Genomic DNA, 23,255 nt, shown 5'->3' on the forward strand with positions numbered 1-23,255 from the left:
GCTCGTTCCAGCATAGTTCCAGTTTGCCTAAGCGCGACTAAAGAGCAACCAAACCAAAGATCAGACGCATGTCATTGCTCGCACTATACAATACTGGCATTATTGACTGCCATACATCTTATAATTAAGTCTGCTTATATTGACTCGGGGCCGATTGCACCAAACCATCTGTCAACGTTAAAGCGTTCGCAAAATGTTAATGTATGGGATTTTTCATAGTTATCTGCTGAGTGACGTTGATCAGTCTGTTAAGTGTGGTTGGTGCAACTGACCCTTATTCTTTTTTTGTGGACTCTTTTTGTCTAAAGGAAACAACTAGAGCACAGTATAGGAATAAATTGCAACTACCTCAAACAAAACTACAAATGTGTAGAAATAGTCCACATTACAAATGTATCCTAATAACTAATAAAATTCCAGACTCTATTAAGCAAGAACCTGAAAATGCGACCTTCAAAACTAAATTAGAAATATTATTACTCGATAAATGCTATTATTCAGTTAATGATTTTTTTGATGATAATTTATAATTGCTATTTTATTTTGAATTATTACTGTACTAACTATTTATTTATCCATATAATTGTAACATATTTAAATGTATTAATAATTTAAATTTTGTGTAGGTATTTGTAAATTCGGATGATGATCGTGACGAATAATTTTATTTTATAATGATTAGCTTAGATTTGTAAGGTAGTATATTGTTATTGTATGTCCTCACAGGGCGTCATGGACTGACTTACTGAATTGTATTGCAACACCTTAATAATGACTATACAATTAATAAATGAAATGACGTCATTGTTCCCGAAAACGAAATGCTATCCTCTACTTGGACCTCTCTCTCGATCGATCATCCTTTTTGCCTTTGATTCTTAGTGATTGAAAGCTACTCAAAATGTTTTTTAAGCATTAGAAAGAAGGTAAGCGGTTTTAATGTGTCTTTTTATTGAAAAACACCTTTGAAAAATAATGCACAAATGTGTAACAATAGTTACTAATTTTTGAAAAGCGTTTTTCAATAAAAAGACTTCAATATTGTTTACCTTTTTTCTAATTAAAAAAAAACCTCACTGCATTATGGGATTTAAAAGTTGTATTCTCATTTGTCCCGCCCAATGTGACCGTCGCCATGAGGCGGAGACAAATAGGAATGATTTATATGAAGCGGGGACAAATAGGATCACGCCATATAAATGATTTATTAACAAACTAAAGGTAAATAAAAGTCATATAACAATTAACATAGCATATATTGTCACTCCCCCCCGCTGTGGTCGCTGTCCCCCCCTCCCCCGCGCGGGGCCCCGCGCCGGCGCCGCGGGCGCTCCTCCTCGCTGTCGTCATCGTCAAAGTCCTGCTCGTCCCAGGAAGCGTCGCTCGCCGATTGCCGCTCTACTTCCATTTCTTCGTCCGAAGTATCTGTGGAATAAGGTTTCAGTTAAAATATTACAGACCGACCATTAGCACTGGTAAAATGCTTCCGTATGTCAGGGGCGAAATTCTCAACTGATTCTCGTGAAATTTTGTGAGCAGGTTCGATGACTAAATAGTTTTTTTTTACAAAATGGCGAAGCCATAAATTTATTCAGTTTTAAGTTATACTCGGGTCTACAGCTCACAGGGCCACCAGTTATTTGGTAATAAAATTATTTCGTTGTTCTTTTATTTGTAAAAACAAACACGACTGATAAAATAAGATGTATAGGGACCGTGCGCGTTGGAGGGTCTGCCATCTTGTGGCTTGAATCGGAACCATAAACATATACATTTACACGTCACGTGTTTTCTTGTGTATAGTAGGTTCTGCCATCTTTTGGGCTACATCGGAACAATAAACATCACATTTACGCCTCGCGCCAAAAATCTGACCCTCCTGTGCTGCCTCCTACAGTTCACGCACGCTCCCTATCTTCAGTAACGGAGCGGGCGCACGGACGTGACTGTTATTTTAGGTAAAATGCTTCCGCGGAAGCATTAAGAAATAAGTAAGTATAGAGTACTCACTCCATACATCAGTTTTCCTACCAATTTCGTAGTCGACATTGTTATATATGTAATATGGGGTAGACCTAAGTTAACATGCGCCGACTAGAGGGTGGTTGAGTATTTTGTATGTCAGTTCCGAAATACACACGATTGAGCTAGCTCGGTATTTCATTGCTGCTCCTAGATATATCTTAAGGACCTTTCCAGTATTCCCTAGTTACATATACAATAATCTGGCGACGAGTCGTGATCGAATCAGCGAGTGCGCGAACGTGGTTGAGTGATATCTTGTGCGAACAGAATGGCAAAGATGTCGGTTGGCAAGATGGACGCGTTTGATCGGCAAAAAGACAATTGGGCGACGTATATAGACAGGCTGGAGCAGTATTTTATCGTTAATGAGGTGCAAGAGGACCGCAGAGTACCATTATTAATTACCGCGATGGGAGCAGATAGCTACGAGTTATTAGTAACCCTGTGTACTCCGACTAAGCCATCAGAAAAAACCTACAGTGAACTTGTCAAACTTATGTTAAATCATCTGCAACCGCGGCCGAGTGTTTTAGCGGAAAGATATAAGTTTCGTCAACGCAAGCAGTCTAAACATGAATCGATAGCGGATTTCATTGCGGACTTGCAAAGGCTAACTAAATATTGTGATTTTGGTACGTGGTTGGATGACAGCTTGCGAGATCAATTTGTATGTGGATTGTATAATGAGACTATTCGACAGCGGTTATTTACGGAAAATGATCTGAAGTTTGCTAATGCTAAGGGGTTGGCAATAGCGATGGAGGCAGCAGAGGTAAATGCGGCAGCTGTAGAAAGTCGAGGTCGTTCATCAGCGAATGACGCCACGGCGCCGTGTTTTTCTATAAGCAACGAAAAAAAATCAAATTTCAAGACGCCATCACGGAACAGCCGAAGTTATCCGAAACGGGACGAGCAGACCAAAATAGTTAGCACCGAAGTTAACCGATGGAGGCCGAACGGACAGCGGCCGAACAATAGTTACCGGGGACCTGTGACGTCGAGATCAGCTGACGGCAGCCGCGCGCAATTAGGTCAAGGTCAAGGGACGTGCTCAGCGTGTGGAGGTGCGCATGCGACTCAGACATGCAAATTTCGTCTTTATGTATGCCGTGTGTGTAATCAAGACGGACACTTGAAAAAGATGTGCCCCAGGTTGACAAAAGTTAACTACGTTGAGGATGAGTATTCGGAAGAGGAAACATATGACTTAGAGGTAAATCTTTCCTTTGTTAAAGAAGAGTGTTTTAGTAAATATAAACCTTATTTAGTGACCCTCAATGTTAACAATCACGATATTAAGATGGAGATTGACACGGGTAGTGCTATAAGTTGTATTAGTCCATATGTATATGAAAAATATTTTTCGAATTGTGAGCTAAAACCGGGTCATCTAATATTAAGATATTATTCAGGAGAGAAAGTTCGTCCGTTAGGCAGATTGAAGCCACTAATTAAGTATAAGGATCGCTCAATGCCGCTCGATTTGTATGTTATAGAGGATGGTAAAACTAATTTACTAGGCAGGCAATGGCTAGTTGAGTTAGGAATTATTAGGGGTTTGTTCGAGTCAGACTTGATTAATTATGTAAAAACATCGAAAGATTGTAATCTGTCAAATTTCAGTTCCAGGTTTAAGAATGTGTTCTCGGAGGGCCTGGGGAGGTACAACGGCGGGCTAGTGTCACTGCGAGTGCGGCCGGACGCGCGTCCCGTGTTCCTACGCGCGCGCCCTCTGGCGTACGCGCTGCGCGAGCCGGTGGAGCGCGACGGCGTCATCACGCCCGTCGAGACCTCCGAGTGGGCGACACCTATCGTACCGGTGGTGAAGTCTGACGGAACTATACGCATCTGCGGAGATTATAAGATAAGTCTTAATAAACATTTAGATGTGGACCGTTTTCCTTTGCCTAGGGTCGAGGATTTGTTTACAAAATTACATGGAGGTCAAAAATTTAGCAAAATTGACCTCTCGCAAGCATATGCGCAATTGGTGCTGGATGATACGGCCAAATACACTGTGATTAATACGCACAAAGGTTTATTTAAATACAACCGATTGATTTACGGTTTATCCTCGAGTCCAGGCATTTTCCAAAGGATTCTAGAACAGATGTTTGCGGATTTGTCGAAAGTGGGTGTGTTCCTAGACGATGTAGTAATTACGGGCGAAAATGACAGGGAACACATAGAAAACCTATATAGGGTATTTGAGAGGCTGGAAAAATACGGTTTAAAGATAAAAAAAGAAAAATGTTCTTTCCTGGCTAATTCAATTACCTATTTAGGTTACGTTGTGGATAAAGAAGGACTCCATACTTGTCCCAAGAAGGTTAGGGATATTTTGAATGTAACAACACCTAGTAACGTGTCCGAGTTACGTTCTTTTCTTGGAATGGCGATGTACTATGCGAAATTTGTGAGAAATATTAGCACAATACTGACACCCCTATATGAGTTGCTAAAAAAAAATGTTATATTTGAGTGGTCTCAGTCTTGTCAGGAGGCTTGTAATAAGGTCAAACGATTGTTGGCTTCCAGTGAGGTGCTGGCCCACTACTCGCCAGACCTCCCACTGATTCTGACGACAGATGCGAGCAGTGTGGGCGTGGCCGCCGTGATATCGCATGCATGGCCGGATGGTACGGAGCGCCCCATAGCCTACGCTTCGAGGGTATTGAACAGCGCGGAGAAGGCATACTCACAGATAGAACGAGAGGGGCTTGCCATTATCTATGGAGTAAAGAAATTCCACCAATACTTGTACGGCCGCAGATTCGTTTTGAGGACTGACCACAAGCCGTTGGTGACGATCTTCGGAGACAAAGCCGGGATTCCGGTGATGGCGGCCAGTCGCATGCAAAGATGGGCAATTATTTTAGGAGGCTATCAATATGATATTGAGTATGTGCACACTACTAAAAATGGAGCCGATGCCCTATCCCGACTACCGCCGCACAGGCCTGAGAGTAATCAGATGAGTGAGGAAATAACCTATCTAAATTTCGTACAAAACTTTTTGCCCATTACCAGCCAGGACGTCCAGAAAGAGACGGACAAAAATGTTATTTTAAGACAAGTACTTACATACATAAGAGGAGGGTGGCCAGCATCTTGTAATAGCGAAGAATTAAAACCATTTTTCTCCAAAAGGCAGGAACTGTATGTCGAAGGTGGTTGTGTAATGTGGGGTTATCGCATGATCATTCCAGAAAACTTAAGAGCAAATATTTTAAAGGAATTACACAGTAGTCACCAAGGTATGGTCAAGATGAAGAGTGTGGCTCGTAGTTTCGTTTGGTGGCCAAATATTGATCGTGATATAGAAGCGATGAGTCGAAGCTGCGCTATTTGCGCTGTGGAGGCTTCTGCACCACCCCGAGTTAAATCTCAACCCTGGCCGTACTACTCGGAGCCCTGGAGTAGACTCCATGTGGACTTTTTGGGACCTTATGATGGTAGGACTTTTTTTATTTTGATTGACTCAACCACCAAATGGATTGAGGCTTTCCTAATGACCAGGACAACAGCAAAGGCAGTCATTAAGGTGTTACGAGAGACTTTTGCGAGGTTCGGACTGCCAAAAGAGGTCGTGTCAGATAACGGACCGCCGTTCACAAGTCAAGAGATGGATGAATTTATGAGATTAAATGGAATAACACATACATTTACAGCACCGTACCATCCAGCATCGAACGGAGCCGCAGAAGGTGCTGTTAAGTTGTGTAAAGGAGCTATAAAAAAAGCTATAAGGGAAAATCAAGACATAGAGGAAACATTACAAACTTTTTTACTGAATTACCGTAACTGTGAGCAAGGTACCACGGGAGAAACTCCAGCTATGTTGCTACAAAAACGACCGCTTCGTTCTAGATTGGACCAGTTAAAGCCTACCAGCGCAGTAGAAAAGAGAGTACATCGCGCTCAACAGAAACAAATCGAAGCAGCAGGAGGTATTCTACCTAATCAAATGGACGAAGGGGACCCAGTATGGATACAAGAATTTAACGCGAGGGATAAGTGGGTACCGGGAACAGTATCAAAAGTAACGGGTTCTCGTAATTACGTAGTGACAAAGGAAAATGGTACCACATGTAGTAGACACTTAGATCAATTAAAGTCGCGAATAGTGTATTGTTGGCCAAACTCGATTCCGTCAGATAGCACCCCTGGTGTGTCGCCCGAGCGCGCGTCGGTGCCGCCGCCGCGCTCCCCGGCCGCGCCCGCGCCGGCCCTGCGCCGCCGCCGGCGCCCGCGCCGCTAGCGCCACCGGCCGAGCCCGCATTGACGCTAGCCCCGGCCTCACAATTGAAACGAATTAGGAAACCACCTATGCGTTATGGTTTCGAAATAACGGTTAATATTTCCTAGTTATTGTATACTTTGTTTTTCTTATTGTGTTACCTACATAAGTTCAGTGGTACATACTTGAGACAAACTTATTATGTAATTAAAATGTCATTCTTTTGTCTCAGGTAGTTACCACTCTTAACAATATTATTGAAATAAGTTAATTCCTATCTCCAGTAAGATTGGTAGTACATATAAGTTAAGAAGGGGGGTGTTATATATGTAATATGGGGTAGACCTAAGTTAACATGCGCCGACTAGAGGGTGGTTGAGTATTTTGTATGTCAGTTCCGAAATACACACGATTGAGCTAGCTCGGTATTTCATTGCTGCTCCTAGATATATTTTGTCTTTTAACTTGACAATAGATGTCGTGACGAACGAAAAGTCTAATACTCTACAATTTTCATCTAATATTATAACCGGGTTAACCGGAACTCTATTTTGATCTCCTTCTGCTTATAATCTTAACTAGTAGTAAATTGTTGAGCACAACAGTTGCGACACTTGTGACATCTAATGTCAAGTAGCGGTACTGATAAACCTGCTACTTGACGCTAGATGTCGACTACGAAAATAATAAGCGTTTCGGTAAGTAAACTGATGTATGGAGTGAGCACTCTATGCTTAGCGGCGATAGTTAACGTACCTGTACCTCATACATGAAGGTTAATATTAAATTGTAAACGTACACATTTTTGGCGGTCAAAGGGTAAACAAAAAACAACCGACTTCGGGTGTGCGCTATCCTACAATAGGTGGCGCTAGTGGTAACATTAACGTTTACCGTTGTAGTCTGACGGGTTCCTCGGCTGGCGCCGTTTGTGTCTCGACGCGCTGCGCTAGTGAGTTGTAACCTTACCGGAACACGTATTTGATACACCCATGCTATGATTCTCGCGGGGTGTCGGCTATCCCACAATAGGTAGCGCTAGTAGTAACATTCACGTACCGTTGTTGCACTTGTAGCCGATGACGGGTTCCTCGGCTGGCGCCGTTTGGTTCTCGAGGCGCAGAGTGAGATGTAACCTTCCTGACACGTTTAATAGCACAGGAGCACGTAACGATGGTAACGAGTGTGACAAGTTGATACATCCATACTATGGGTCTCGCTGGGTGGGTGTGCGCTACCCTACAATAGATGGCGTTAGTAACCACATTCACAATTTCCACTTACCGTTGTAGTCGATAACGGGTTATTCAGCGGGCGCGGTTTGTTTCTCTGCCCGTTGTGCCAGATCGAGTTAACCTTCCTGACACGTAACCAAGGCAACAAGTGACAAGTTGATACACCAATACTACAGGGAGCGTGAATGAACTGTAGACAGCACAGAAGCCCCCTATTCATTGGTGCGAAGCATTACGTCAAGTTTCCATTTTTAGATTTAAGCCACTAGATGGCAGACCCTACTACGCAAAATAGAGCTAAATTAAGACTGTAGGGGGCAGCACCTGCTTAGAAGCATGAATTGTTTTTATTTCGGTTCAGGTCACGAGCTAGCCGACCCTCCAACACGCACGGTCTCGCTGGGTGGGTGTCGGCTACCCCACAATAGATGGCGCTAGTAACCACATTCACAATGTTCACTTACCGTTATAGTCGATGACGGGTTCTTCAGCGGGCGCTGTTTGTTTCTCTGCCCGCTGTGCGAGCGTGAGCTGGAGCCTTCCTGACACGTTGAGGAGCTGGCACAGGTGCGCGCGTCTGGACAAACATACGGACATGGTTTATATGTACTTAGGCTATTTGACTATTAGTCAAATCAGTTTTTTTCAACTGTCGAAACGATTTGCCATCTATGGATTTTATATGAAACACTAGGAAATGACGTGACGGTCAAGTTACTTACTCGTTATAGTTCTATACGATTTACAAAATAGAAATTGTGTTTAAAAATAACTGCTGTCTGCGATTCTCTATTAACCTTTTAACCGCTTAGAAATGTTCATCGAGCGTGCTCTTGCCGCCGCCGGCACGAAGTTACACGCAGTTTTGTCTTATTTATCAGACTGCCGCAAAATGATCTGGATATTGTATGTCTTATATATCAGACTACGGCGGTTAAAAGGCTAATATTCTGGTGCTTTATTTCATGCATAAAAGTGTAAAATAATTTAAACACACGATTTGATGGGGATGTTGACTGTATTTAAAATTTAATTTATTGCAATTTTAAATACAGTCAATGTCCCCTTCAAATCGTGTGTAAGCTAAAAGCACAAAAATCCGTCCGTTTACTTTCTGTCAAAAGAGAACTCATTGATTTCAATGACATTTTTTTTAGGTTATATCTTTGTCGCTAAACGCTATGGCGACTAATAATACATAGGCAGCCTATCCCTTGCAACCAAAATACTGTTTATTTTCGTAGTCAACTTCTAGCGTTAAGTGCCGCATCAGTACCGCTACTTGACACTAGATGTCATCACACTGATCGAATTCCTCACAGGGGGAGCCATAAACAATTTGAATACGGTTTAAAAATCAAATGAAACTCTGATCTTCCATACCTATTGGTGAATGCGGCGAGCAGGCTGGCGAGCCGCTCGGCGCTGTGCGCGGGCATGGTGGCCAGCAGCAGCGCCGCGTGCGCGCGCAGCACGCCCGACACCCACACGCACACTGTGGCGCAGCTAGGGACAAAGTTATTAGGAATTATGTCAATGTTGCGACTACTAGCGCCATCTGTCCTTGAAAAGCGGAAATGTAAAGACTGTACAAAAAAGTTTTTGGTTGTTAAGCACATCTCAAGCTTAAAAATCGTGCTTTGGACTTGACAATAGGGGAGTTTCATCTATCAAAATAAAATTATGAGTATGTATGTTATTAATATAGTTTTTACCATATGAAATACGAATTTAATACTATTTTGTTATTAAAACATAAACACCATTTTTTTCTCGTGAGCATAGAGAAATAAATAAACATAGTACTCACTCCATACATCAGTTTTCTAACCAAGACGCTTATTATTTTCGTAGTCGACATCTACCATCAAGTAGCAAATTTATCAGTACCGCTACTTGACATTAGATTTCGTAAAAAAGTGTATTGTTCAACAATTTACAAGTAATATTACAAGCAGAAGGAGTTGAAAATTAAGGTCCGGTTAATCCAGTAAACAATATTAGCTAAGCATTGTTGAGCATTAGACTTTTCGTTCGTCGCGACATCTATTGTCAAGTAGTAGTACTGATAAATCCGCTACTTGACACTAGATGTCGACACTTATTTGTGACCGCGGTCGCTTGCCAAAAAGACGTAATTTGCTTGTATCTTTTTACGAATAACCTGTCAAGGCGTCCTTATGCCGAGCGATAAACTGGGTATAAAGTTTACCGCCGCGGTCACAATTTAGCATTAACGTACATGAAATTGAATTCAGTTTCTCTTGAAATACTCACGTGGCGGTGTGTTTGGTGGCGAGCGCGGCCAGGTGGTCCAGCAGGGGAGGCACGAACTCCGCGGGCAGCTGCGCCGCCGTGCAGCAGCATCTCCAGGAGACTAGGAGTACTCACGTGGCGGTGTGTTTGGTGGCGAGCACGGCCAGGTGGTCCAGCAGGGGAGGCACGAACTCCGCGGGCAGCTGCGCCGCCGTGCAGCAGCATCTCCAGGAGACTAGGAGTACTCACGTGGCGGTGTGTTTGGTGGCGAGCGCGGCCAGGTGGTCCAGCAGGGGAGGCACGAACTCCGCGGGCAGCTGCGCCGCCGTGCAGCAGCATCTCCAGGAGACTAGGAGTACTCACGTGGCGGTGTGTTTGGTGGCGAGCGCGGCCAGGTGGTCCAGCAGGGGAGGCACGAACTCCGCGGGCAGCTGCGCCGCCGTGCAGCAGCATCTCCAGGAGACTAGGAGTACTCACGTGGCGGTGTGTTTGGTGGCGAGCGCGGCCAGGTGGTCCAGCAGGGGAGGCACGAACTCCGCGGGCAGCTGCGCCGCCGTGCAGCAGCATCTCCAGGAGACTAGGAGTACTCACGTGGCGGTGTGTTTGGTGGCGAGCGCGGCCAGGTGGTCCAGCAGGGGAGGCACGAACTCCGCGGGCAGCTGCGCCGCCGTGCAGCAGCATCTCCAGGAGACTAGGAGTACTCACGTGGCGGTGTGTTTGGTGGCGAGCGCGGCCAGGTGGTCCAGCAGGGGAGGCACGAACTCCGCGGGCAGCTGCGCCGCCGTGCAGCAGCATCTCCAGGAGACTAGGAGTACTCACGTGGCGGTGTGTTTGGTGGCGAGCGCGGCCAGGTGGTCCAGCAGGGGAGGCACGAACTCCGCGGGCAGCTGCGCCGCCGTGCAGCAGCATCTCCAGGAGACTAGGAGTACTCACGTGGCGGTGTGTTTGGTGGCGAGCGCGGCCAGGTGGTCCAGCAGGGGAGGCACGAACTCCGCGGGCAGCTGCGCCGCCGTGCAGCAGCATCTCCAGGAGACTAGGAGTACTCACGTGGCGGTGTGTTTGGTGGCGAGCACGGCCAGGTGGTCCAGCAGGGGAGGCACGAACTCCGCGGGCAGCTGCGCCGCCGTGCGCGCCGCCGCCGCGCGGCCCGAGTCGTGGAGCACCATCTCCAGGATACTACGACACAACAAAATATTACACAACACTAATAACTAGCTGTAGCTCAAATAGTATTTTATATAAAATTGGTAAGTTGGTGGTAGACTACAATTTAGTATAAAAAAGTGTCGCGAAGTGCCCCGCCCGTTCGTCCCCCGTTTAGTCTTTTCTTTGGGAGCGCAGCAGCACGTGATTGGTATTTTTTTTATACAATTGCCTACAGCGTATCGTAATAGTTATTTTTCTACTCGTCGACTGTAATGGTTGAATGAAGATTTCGTATACCAAACTGTAATTTGGATACTTGTGATCTATACTTTTGATGTATTTCGGAACGGTTTAGTCGACTATAGTGAAATTGACCAATCACAGCTAGCCGCGGTCAAAAGGACGAAACAAAACGATAGCTCAAATTAATTATTTATTTTAGGTTGTATAGTAGAAAAAATTGCTTCATAAGTCATAAACACACATGTGACACCCTTAATATAGCATCCATAGACTATGACGCTTACCATTGCTTGTTAGTCTCCATAGGCTACGTTGGTCAAAATCGAAAAAAAAAAACTGTCTAAAAATTGAATTTAGCGCAGAGCAAGTACCAGGGCCTCATGAGTTACGAGAAGGTGTCGCTGACCACCCCGCCGGGTCCCGGCGGCCGGGACGCGTGCGAGTATGAAGGTATCGCGGCTGCTCGCGTATATATTAAATAGCTGTATACTTTTGGTTTGTTTACCTGTATGATTTTATTAGTTTAAAGTATTATTTTTGTTGACTCGTAGAAAAAAATACTATTATACAATCGTGATATACGTGAAGCGCGCGTAAAGTATCAATATAGATTGACGCGCCGGTAGTCGGTACGAAAGGTCCGTTCAAGTTTATACACAATCCGCGTAATGTGTAATGAGCTAATGAGACGTGATGGTGTGATGTTTGTTTGCCATGCTATCATTACTTTGCTATCCCGCTCGCACCCGCACTCACTGCTCGCTCGCTCTCATTCCGCAATGCTTTCGGAACACATCGGATCGGTCCGCTCGGCCGGACGGTAGCGATCGCATTTGGGTTATTCTAAATTTCATTAATATTGATACGCTTAAGGATTTTTGCGCCTGCAATCGATTTAAAACTGTAATGCGTTACCATAGACCTTACAATTTTACCTATAAGGATGCGACTAAATGATAATTTCAATAATTTGCTTGCGAGTTTGAATTTCACGAACACTAGAGTCCTAACACTCCTGGCCGGAAGGCAGCAGACCAGCTTGCACTAACTAGCAGAATAAATATGTATGCGGCACCGCGTTATTATACATTCGATAGTGATACACTAAAAGAGAGCGAACTAAAGGATGTCGAACTTAAAGATGTCCTTCTGTTCTGCAGGAAAACGTGAAAATTTGAGAAGAATAGTGGGGGAATGCCGCCAGGACAGTGTCTGCAGCTCTAATTCCAGGGAATTGGGCTGAGTGGGTGCAACGAGCGATCGACAGCCCGCCTGCTTCCGGCTGCACTACATCTACAACGTTCTGGCAGACGGCGGTTTGTCTCTTGCTGACGTATCGGCAGCCAGGTAGGACAGATAATGACGTTGTCTGTCAATGACAGGGCTTCGAGTGGGTTTGTGAGTAGTATGGCTGGGACTTGAAGAGTAAGGCTTGTTCATTGTTACATACTTGGTGTCTTTAGACTGCAGGCCCTGCATCAGCAGCCTGGTGAGGTTCTGGTTGACGGCGCTCCTGTCCCTGGCCGCCGTGTCCAGCGCCAGGTTGGCGAGCCGGCGCTCCATCGGTACCTCCACCTGGACAGGAAATATGTTCCATCACACTTTGTTTACACGTAGGCGATGCGGTCCGTAAATTCTAAATTTTGACCTACAGCTGTAATGTATTGTTTTGACACTTTTTGTTACATGTATGGAGAGACACATTGAGATTATTAAAAAATACAAGGCTCCAAAAGTCTGATTTTTTTTAACTAAAAAAAAAAGAAAATGGTAACATTCGATTTCTTATATTTTATTGAAAAATAAATCATATGACAACTATATACATAAACGCAATATTTCAGGGACAAAATAGCAATTTTCTTGATCTTCCATACATTTAGGACAGACTTATGTATAGTAATGTGACGTCACATTACAATATCATTTTGTTAGAGGCGTTTCAATCGTCGAGTGCGAGCGTCAGAATTTAACTCTCATTTATGACCTTTGTGTTGCTTAAATGCCATGAGTCCTATATAGACATTTGATCCTCAGGAAAATAAGATCTACTGACATTGTTTACAAAAAACTGTCAAGTAGCCAATGAACCGATCCTCACCTTGCCGCCCGGAGCGAGTCGCTTTCTGGTAACCCCTCCCATGGGCTCCAGGTACTGCGCATCCTTGGTGCTGGTGGTGGCCACTTTGTTGATCTCATTCGGAGTGCTGCCTTTGATCTTCGTCTTCTTGGTTTCGCCTCTGATTAGGACTTGGGTCTTTGAGGAGAGGTCTGGGGTCTGAAACAATAAAGCGAAATGTAAATTAAGTTAAAAAATAAACGTTACATATAGAAGACGCCTTTAGAGGCTCCGATGAATAAAGGCGTTTTTACTAGAGATGCCCTAAATAGTGGTTTTGGCCGAATACCGAATATTCAGCCTCTCTTCCAGTGTAACGGTATACGTTACATGAAAGTACTATTATTTAAATAAACTACATAAATAAATGAAAATACCACTTAAAACTAATTTTACAAACTAATGTTTTCAATTTTAAACATAAAAATGCAACAAGTATTCGTCGGCGCCGTTTTAGCGCTCTTCGAAAGATTTCGTAAGCAACATTTTAGCGCTCACGGTAACGAGTTCTTTTGTTTGTCGAATATACTTATGGGGAGTTGCATTAGCGGATCGCTCCCACGATTCCCGAACTGCACTCGAGATAGAACACACGTCACACGGATCATCGGTCTCTGATACGTACCTATTTTGGAAAATGTAACCGATTTGATATAATTAATATTCGTGTTGTCATCTCTTAACGTTCCTCAAAGTGTTTAGCGTCGTAAATACGTTAAATGTTATAACGCGTGTGGGAATAAACCCCAAATTGGGATCCAACGTTCGGGCTGCTATTTTGGGTGGAGGATCCACCGCAGCCACACCTACCACCAACGCTACTCTCGCCAGTAGAAGGGCCAGCACTTCATCAAGGCCGGGCAGCCAAGTACAATCGTCCACAATTGCGGCGCCCGCGTACACCACCGACGGCACAACCCAGGCGAGAGTACCTAACCGCAAAATGGATAGGATCTTTGTGTGAATTTATTAAAAAAAACCTGCGACCCATTTTTGTTAAGTGGCCCGCGTATTCCGGATCGTTGTTTTTTTATTTTATTTTAAATTAAATGGTTTTTTATTTTGCACGAATCTAGTCTATTCATTTTTCTCTTTTAGTTAGTAAACTAGACAGTAACCGTGACACCAGCCGTAGCGCCGAATATTCGAACATGTGAACATTTTGAGTGACATTAACTATGAAAACTGTTCGTTTACTAAGATTTCATTTTTGTTGCTCAGAATCAGTGAATGTGGTTACAGTCAGTCAAGTATTAATGATTTGATAGATTTCACGTCTCTTTATTGTGATCATACAGTCTCAGGTTCAAACGACATTTAGAGTTAAACACAAAAATAGGCTAGTTGCCTAGCCGTAAAATGTCATAACTGCATGTACTGTGAATTTAGTACTTTTTGCAGATTTTAGGACTACTATTTTTGTCTGAAAAAAACTAGCCTAAATGGGTAGTAAAGACATGAAAGCTATAGTAAACTTACGATTTTTTCAAAGATGAGTGTAGGCCCCTGCATATATCCTACTTGTAAGCTGGAAGGCAACAGGCGGGAACATTGCAGGGGGAGCGGCGTGGCCTCGCCCGTCGTTATGTGCACCGTTAAGTTAGGCTTGATTGGCTTCGTTGATGCCCTAAACATAAACAAACACATACAAATAACCCCCTTATTCATAAACGTGTACTAAAGTTACGATACCGCTAATCATCGTTTCTCCCTTTCCATCATAACAATACGTCGGAAAGGGACAAACGATGATTAGCGGCATTGTAACTTTAGTACACGTTTATGAATAAGGGGGTAAATAAATAAGTAAATTTTATAGAGACATTCTTACACAAATTGACTAAGTCCCACGGTAAGCTCTAGAAGACTTGTGGTGTGGGTACTCAGACAACGTAATGTATACTTATATAATATATAAATACTTAAATACATAGAAAACACCCATGACTCAGGAACAAATATCTGTACTCATCACACAAATACATGTCCTTACCGGGATTCGAACCCAGGACCATCGGTTTCGTAGGCAGGGTAACTACCCACTAGACCCGACCGCTCGTCATATAGTTACTTTATCAGTCTTTAAATGGGAAAACATTGTGTTATTACAAGCTTTTATTTAACTTGTCCTGTGTACGTTTGTTATTGTGGGTCAAATCTTGGAAGCTAAATTTGACCCCTTTCCCGATTTCCGATTGAGCTGAAAATCTGCATACAGATGTAAGTCGGGTGACAATGCAATATTATGGTACCATCGAGCTGATCTGATGATGGACACAGGAGGTGGCCATGGGAACTCTGTGATAAAACAACGCAACCTAATTGTGTTTGGGGTTTATAGATTTTTCTCGATGAGTATTAGCTGCCTGCTATAAAAGCTTGTACCAAAACTGAAATTTTTGCCACAAACTTATTTCAGTTAATGTCACATTTAATCTAAAAATATTATTCATTGTAGAAGACATGTGAAAACAAAGAAATAAATCGGGCCCAGCTGTAAAGACACTAAGTACATTTCAGCTGAAAATTTAGCACAGGGTTTAAGATGTGGTGTCATACAGTACGGTTTATTTATCCACCCTTTACTTAAATCTACCAGGATATAAACCGTGATTACCTTTTATAATGTTTTGATTAAGCTTCCGATATTTCGATGCAGTTACATGCATCTTGTTCACGGGTAACTGGAGACAGCGGGTGGGTGTCGGCGTTGTGTACACCGCGCTTTGACTACCCTCATTCGTGCGCGTCGGCTGCGTTCGCTCTCAACGTTACCACTGGTCGCGTCCACACTTGTTAGTCTATCTACGCACACCACACTCACAGTGTCACTACGCGTGTTTGATTCGGATATCAATGGTTTTTTACACAAACAAATCACGGGATTCCACACATTTGACAATTTAAACCCATCTTCACGATTGAAATGTCTGTATTTATGAATTACAATGGCTTCTCTTACCAATCTTGGTATATAGTCACCAATATCGGGAGCTCAATAAAAACAATATAAAAGGTAATCACGGTGTATATCCAGCAGTGGCAGCATGGTTCCTTTTTTATAACTTGTCAGTATACCCGTCACTTACGCACTTACATACTTGTCAGAACGTGACAAATGATAAAAAGCCGACCATCTTAACCCTACTGGTCGATTTAAGTGTAGTGAAACTAACCGCGAATCTTTTAAAACTGTTACCCACCCTTTATGAAATATTATTAAATTTAATTTAAATAAGTGAATTATACACGACATTCACCAGGACATCCACAACATTAAGATTGAGTCGACGGTCCAATGGCGCCCTCATTAGGGCGATTCTGTTTTCTAATAAACCAATCCATTTATTAGAAAACAAAATCCTCCTAATGTGGACGGCCGACTAAGTATTAGGAAAAGTCAGTATTATTTATCATTGTTAGTTGTAATACTCACCCATTTAATGTGTGCGAGTAATAATGAACCACTCCACTCCTCGTTACGGCCGCCAGGGTCAACTTTACGTCGCTCTTCTCTTTCACCTCCACATCGATCATCCTGGGGGCGTCCTCCAATACGAAGTTGTATGTGGGAATGTTCTCCGTCTGGGAAATAATTACACTTTTAAGACTTCGTTTCCATATAAAGATGAATAGCCGAGTCCACACAGAGCGAGCATACGCGCGAGGCAACTTCCTCACGCACACAACGGCCAGTGGAGACTGCTCGCTCTGTGTGGACCCGGCTAGTGACGAGATAGCGAGGTATGTGTATTTAAGAACCAATAGAATCCTTTCATTTACCTATCCTCGCTCAGCGCAGCTCTTAAATCGTTTTTTATTGGTTTATAAAAAATATATCCCTCGCTATGCATCCTCCCATCACTGGTGGAAACGCAGCCTAATAAGGCTTGATATCATAAAACTACAATTTGTAATTTGACAAGAATAAGGGGCTCCACACATGTTGCAATAAATAACATACTATTTTTGATACATTGCGGCATTGGTTTGACTGATCTAATTCGTTGCGCCTCAGTAGTCGCCAATGTGTAATCCGTTACGTCCGTAGAGCTTATAAATCATCAAAATATTTACTTACTTATTTATGGCAAAAAATAACTTAACACATGCGAAGACATATCGTCAGCTGACATCCAAAACTCACTATATGCAAGAAAAATAAGTAAGCAAAAATCAACCTTGATTTGGAACTGCCCTACCAATGTCTGCCATGTCAATATGGCTCTGAACTAGTGGGTGGATGGGTAGTTTAGTATAAGTAAGTTTTGGTTGACAGTTAGCGATTTAAAAACACAGTCATTACTAGAATAAGTTTTTGGCAAAAATTTCATTTTTGGTACAAGCTTTTATCGCTGACTGTACTTTTCTTTCCACAGGCAACTAATACTCATCAAGCCAATTCTAAAAACCCCAAACAAAATTAGGTTGCGTTGTTTTATCACAGAGTTCCTATGTCCACCTCTTGTCTGCATCATCAGATCAGCTTGATGGTACCATAATATTGCATTGTCACCCGACTTACATATGTATGCAAATTTTCAGCTCAATCGGAAACCGGGAAGTGGATCAAATTTAACTTGCAAGATTTGATTACAAACAGACAATGGTCAGGTATATAAAATATAAAAGCTTGTAATAAAAAGTAATCTCTCGCACCTTGATTTCTTTCTCAGAGTATGATATAGATTTCCTCTTCTTCTTCTTATTAGGCGTGATGTCTTCGTCTGTGCCATTCGTCTGTGGCGCCACGTCCGAGGTCACCGTCACGTCCCAAAACGCGAGGAGGCGTTCAGATCTATAAATTGAAGTTATTCATTTATTTTTATTCATATATTTAAGCACCTTAGATGTATTCGGGTAATAGAGAAATTTGACGTTTAAAATAACACTTGCACTGCGTGTGCTATCAAAATCGTTGCAGACTTGTCTTGGTCTGACTCTAGGATAATAGATAGATAGAATACTCTTTATTGGCACACCTCAGTAAAAAGATACAAGAAAAAAAAATCTTACATTTAATCATGTAATAATAATATATATTTTTTTATCCTTTTTCCTCACGGCTTCCTTTTTTTTTGTAAAAAATGTTTATTATCTTAACTGGACTAAACACAATAAGGCCTTTAGGCCTACCACTTATCTCTGCTGGTGGGAAGAGAAATTACGCGGTATATAATACTTCCGTAAATAGACTAATATGATGGAATTATAGGTAATTTTTTTATTTAGTATCCACACTGTACCCTAAGGTTGTCTGGAAGAGATCGCTCACAGCGATAAGTCCACCTGTTGCTACCTTTATTTACCATGCCTATGAAGCTTATGGTCCTGGGTTCGAATCCCGGTAAGGGCATTGATTTGTGTGATGAACACAGATATTTGTTCTTGAGTCATGGGTGTTTTGCTATGTATCTAATACATTTAAGTGTGGATATCGTCGCCTAGTAAAAAACGTATTTCGCTTGATAGCGGAACTGGAAAAAGCACAATAATAATAGATGGGAACTAGGGATTGCAATCCGGTCCGGCGGATCCGGTAATCCGGCCGGATCCGGCACTTTTCAGGAGCTACCGGATCCGGTAAAAATCACCGGATCCGGACCGGATCCGGTATAATAAAAAAAACGCCTAAATACAGCACGCGCTGTGCGTTTCAGATGAAGAAAAGGCAACGGATACGAGGTATGAAGTTGAACAGAACAAAAAACGAATGAAAAAGTTTAAATTTAGTAAGATAAAAATATATTTATTATGACGATGACTGGGAACAGAAGAGGATTTCTTCTTCTTTCATGTTGGTGGCACGATATGACGATTACATAAATACTGTAATAGAAGGAAAAATGAAAGTATGGAGATGCCATGGAAGGCATTTGTAATTTATGCTAAAGAGAAGGTTCATGTCGTGTCATAATGTTATGATAGGAGATTAACCGACTACAGTTGGGCTCATCAATATGTGTGAATGAAGAATATATGATAATATTGATAATCTTTAGTTTTCTCCGATATATGTATATATATGATAAAATATAGATTCTTTTCTATTCAAATTTAAGAGAGAATCTTTCGTCTTTACAATTTCATCCAATCTTATGCAATTTCCTTCATCTCCTGGTACATGCTACTCTACGTCCAGCCAATTCTTTATTTGATTTATGTAACTTTCCCTTTCCGCGATGGTTTTCAATCCTAAATTCTATTATTTTTCGCATGAGATCGTCGTGTCGTGTATTGTTCCTTATAATTTGACCAATATACTTTTCCATAAATTAAAAAAAAGTACATTTTATTTAAGTCACACAGTCTACTACTTTTTCGGACAAATAAATTAGAGCAAGATAATACTAGAGCGCATTTAATATCATAATTGGTTAAAAGTAATAAATAATAGTTAGCGTAGGAGTTGAAAATAGAGTTCCGGTTACTCTGGTTATAATATTAGCGGAAAATCGTTGAGCATTAGATTTTTTGTTTGCCGCGACATCTATTGTCGAGTAGCAGTCCTGAGAGTTCCGCTACTCGATGCTAGATGTCGACTACGTAAATAATAAGCGTTTTGGTACCAAAACTGATGTATGGAGGGTACAATCTATGTAATTCTTATTTCTCTATGCTAGAATGGATGTCAACGTTAGAGTTTGTGAGGAAAGAGAAGAGTCGTGGAATGTATGGGGCCCAATACATTCCACGACTCTTCTCTTTCCGAACAGACTCTACAAAGAATTCAATCAAAGAACAGTTACGAAAACTTGTCCTTTCAAGGAGCTCCAATTCCCATCCCACATCCCATCATCAGGCTTTGGAAACTAAGCAAATTTATAATTGTAAACGAAAATTTGAGCACTTTTGAATGGATAATATAATAAATTACCGATTTAAAATTTTTGTTTTCTAAGTGATATTGACATTGTGACACTTTTTACTACCAAGTTCTATTTTATTGTTAAGAAGTTATTTATTAACCTCAAATTATAGATTTAGAAATACGTATTACGCAAAAAACTAGAAAAATATGTCATTTAATTAACTTTTATATCCCTATACCAAACCGGATCCGGTCCGGCCGGATCCGGCCGGACTACGGCCAAAATCCGGCAGGATCCGGCCGGATTGAAAACCAATCCGGTTTGCAATCCCTAATGGGAACCAAGTTGAATATGTAGCAAACTATGTCTATCTTGGAAAACAAGTGTCCTTCAGTTTAAAAAACTATGAAGAATGTAGATGGAGAATCAACTGCACATGGAAAAAATACTGGACACAAAAAGAAATAAGTACTTAAGGAAATTACCACCCAAAACTAAAAAAGTTATCATGGACACCTGCATCTTACCTAGCTTAAATTACGGACGCCAAACACCTTCACAACTTAACTAAAAAACAAAATTTCTTCATGTCAACATGCTATGGAACGGAGCATGCTGAAGCTAAGAAAGATCCAGAAAGTAAGAAATGAGGAAATTAGAAAGAAAACCATGATTGTCGACGCCCTGCAACAAGCCATGCTCCTAAAATGGCAGTGGTTTGGCCACATATCTAGATATAATGACAAAAGATGGAGTCCCGCACACCCCACTGGCTCCACATAAAACCAGGCCGTTGACCACGCTAGTCGTGCCAGCTGCATTGCCGAGTGGTGAACATTTTGGCTTCACATCTTTGCTTCTACTGTTTTGTTTATCTTTGCCCTGTATTTGCTATATGTGTTAATTGATTTGATGTGTTGTCTGAATAAATGATTTCTATTCTATTCTATACAACACTGGCTATCTTATCAATTTAAGAAATACTGATAATACTCTGCCATATCCTCTGTTCATAAAAATAAAACAAGGGATACAAATTACAATACACAAAAGATAACAGCAGACAAGTAATAGTGTTGTTCAGCACAAAGTCAGCATATTATTATTATTCTTTACCATGGGGTCCCGGACTTTTGGAAGGCATGTGTGGGGCCGAAACCAATATGTGGAAGCCCCTTGTAAATAGACAATTTACTCTTAATGTAATGTAAGCCCCCCCATTTAGTGTAGACTATAAGCAAGAAAAAGGAACAAAAAGAACTGGGCTAATGGGTTCAGATACTGTGGGACTATGGAATAGACTATGGCACCTACCTTGATCAGATGTTAAAAACACAAAAAATAGGCAATGTTATTATAACACAAACTTACTGTGATCCCTTGATAACCCACGTCTTCTAACTAGTAGTAGCGATCGCCAACAGGGACTGTTTGGAGGCATTGTGTCTGAGCTACTTTAGTATCATTACCTTACTAAGAAGCCTCCACAATACAATATCTACAGTATTATTATAATACAAACTTACTGTGATCCCTCAATGACCCACGTCTTCTCACTAGTAGCAACGATGGCCAACAGGGACTGTTTGGAGGCATTGTGTCCGAGGCACTTTATTGTTGTGGCCTGTCCATCATGGAGCCTCCACAGTCGAAGCTGCCATGATGCTGTTATTATGTACTTAGCACTGGTATCCTGGAAAATAATATAGATAATATCTTTAAAACAGACTTGAATAACATCTTTTAAACCTTTTATAAATGGACAAACACAAGTAATAAAATATATGGAGTATTCCACCAGTCTTTTTTGGCTCCATTCAGCTCAGCACTGCTCCGAGCAATTATTAGGGTTGGCACAACTTGATGTTCCTTTGTGTGTACAAAATAGCCAAGAGATAGTACCATACATTAGAAAAAGACTGCATTATTTGTCCCTGAATTGCTGTCTAACTTTGGTTTTGTAAGAAGTGTCATTTCTGTATGGTAGTACTATTACTTAATATTAATTCTGTGCTATAACTAAAGAATCCTGAGCATATTCTTAGACATCTTTTTCCTTTTTTAATGCTCTATACAGCACAAACAAGGTTTAAACCCACAATTTTAAATCAGCACACACATATTAAAGGTTAATCCAACTAACAATAACAACTCACCTGACTATGAGGTATAAGTTTGATGGCACTGATAGTGCTGACTGGTTTATTCCTATTATCCATGTTCACATGATAATTGTTATTCTGGCCCTTGCCCAACTTCCACTCACAAATGTAGTTACTCTTATTACAACTAAATAAACCATCTCTTCTGTTCCAGTCCAAGGAAGTTATTTTCTGCTCTTGGGCCTTCCCAAGTTGCACTTCCAAAACTGTTTGCACTTTTGCTTGTGCTACTGAATATATTAAAATCTTCCCGCTAGTCGTTCCTACGGCTATACATTGTACCTCCTCCTGCCTGTGCTCTGTAACACTTGATTTCCACTTGTCTTTCTTCACAGGACTCTGGAATTTTAAGGTTATGTTATCTTTGATACAGTACTTATTGATAACTAAGTTTTCTTTACTTGTTCTTGGTGAGTACGTATCATAAGTTGGTACAGAACTCGTTTATAGTTTTAAAAGTCATAAATATAGTGTTTACGTAAAGTTTAGTAACAAAAACCACGTGTAAATTGACTTGCCTTGGACGTCGCAATAGTTATCCATTGCAAGCATGATGGCGGGGCCGTTAAATGAAGGTCTGGCGTGTACTCCTGTTTGAGTACATTAGTTTCTGTGTCCCATATCCTTAGTCTACCATCTTGGCTGATGGCTGAATAATATTTTCCGTCTTCGGAAAATGCCGCCTCTGCCATCTTTACATGTCAAGACAGAAGTTCTGCGACTATTCCGTAAATTCCGTTATGCCGTTTATAAACAACGTGTGAGGTCACGTGACTTGGTAAGTTTGGTGTTAAAGTTGGAAGCTGAAAACACATATAATAAATTAATAAAATGACACGCATTATATGAAAAAACTTATTTATTTGAAAATTTTAATTTTGGTAGGAGTAGAAACTCAGTAATAAGTAATAGAATATCGCCATTGAAAACATTATATGCGTAGACCTGGTCACATTTCTGACAGTAGACATTTGTAAATGTTACTAGTAGAATGGAATCGAAAAAAAGGTTTATTAT

The 23,255-nt window shown here is 41.7% G+C and overlaps 2 protein-coding genes across 2 annotated transcripts; one reads left to right on the plus strand and one right to left on the minus strand.

Moving 5' to 3' along the window:
- Nucleotides 1-1,237: 1,237 nt before the first annotated feature.
- Nucleotides 1,238-23,175, minus strand: LOC133530995 (WD repeat-containing protein 43). The gene is made up of 12 exons (XM_061869066.1): nt 22,757-23,175; nt 22,233-22,577; nt 21,603-21,769; nt 17,924-18,062; nt 16,701-16,849; nt 14,744-14,891; nt 13,247-13,423; nt 12,596-12,720; nt 10,804-10,932; nt 8,884-9,006; nt 7,965-8,077; nt 1,238-1,425 (listed from the first exon to the last, which is right to left on the minus strand). Exons 1-12 carry the CDS (start codon nt 22,928-22,930, stop codon nt 1,262-1,264), a joined length of 1,953 nt encoding a protein of 650 aa, XP_061725050.1. The 5' UTR covers nt 22,931-23,175; the 3' UTR covers nt 1,238-1,261.
- LOC133530990 (uncharacterized) lies at nt 1,882-3,991 on the plus strand. The gene is made up of 2 exons (XM_061869059.1): nt 1,882-3,238; nt 3,649-3,991. The coding sequence occupies exons 1-2, from the start codon at nt 2,294-2,296 to the stop codon at nt 3,658-3,660; spliced, it is 957 nt and encodes a 318-aa protein (XP_061725043.1). The 5' UTR covers nt 1,882-2,293; the 3' UTR covers nt 3,661-3,991.
- Nucleotides 23,176-23,255: the final 80 nt, after the last annotated feature.

Source organism: Cydia pomonella, chromosome 24, assembly GCF_033807575.1.
Source record: "Cydia pomonella isolate Wapato2018A chromosome 24, ilCydPomo1, whole genome shotgun sequence".
NCBI lineage: Eukaryota > Metazoa > Arthropoda > Insecta > Lepidoptera > Tortricidae > Cydia > Cydia pomonella.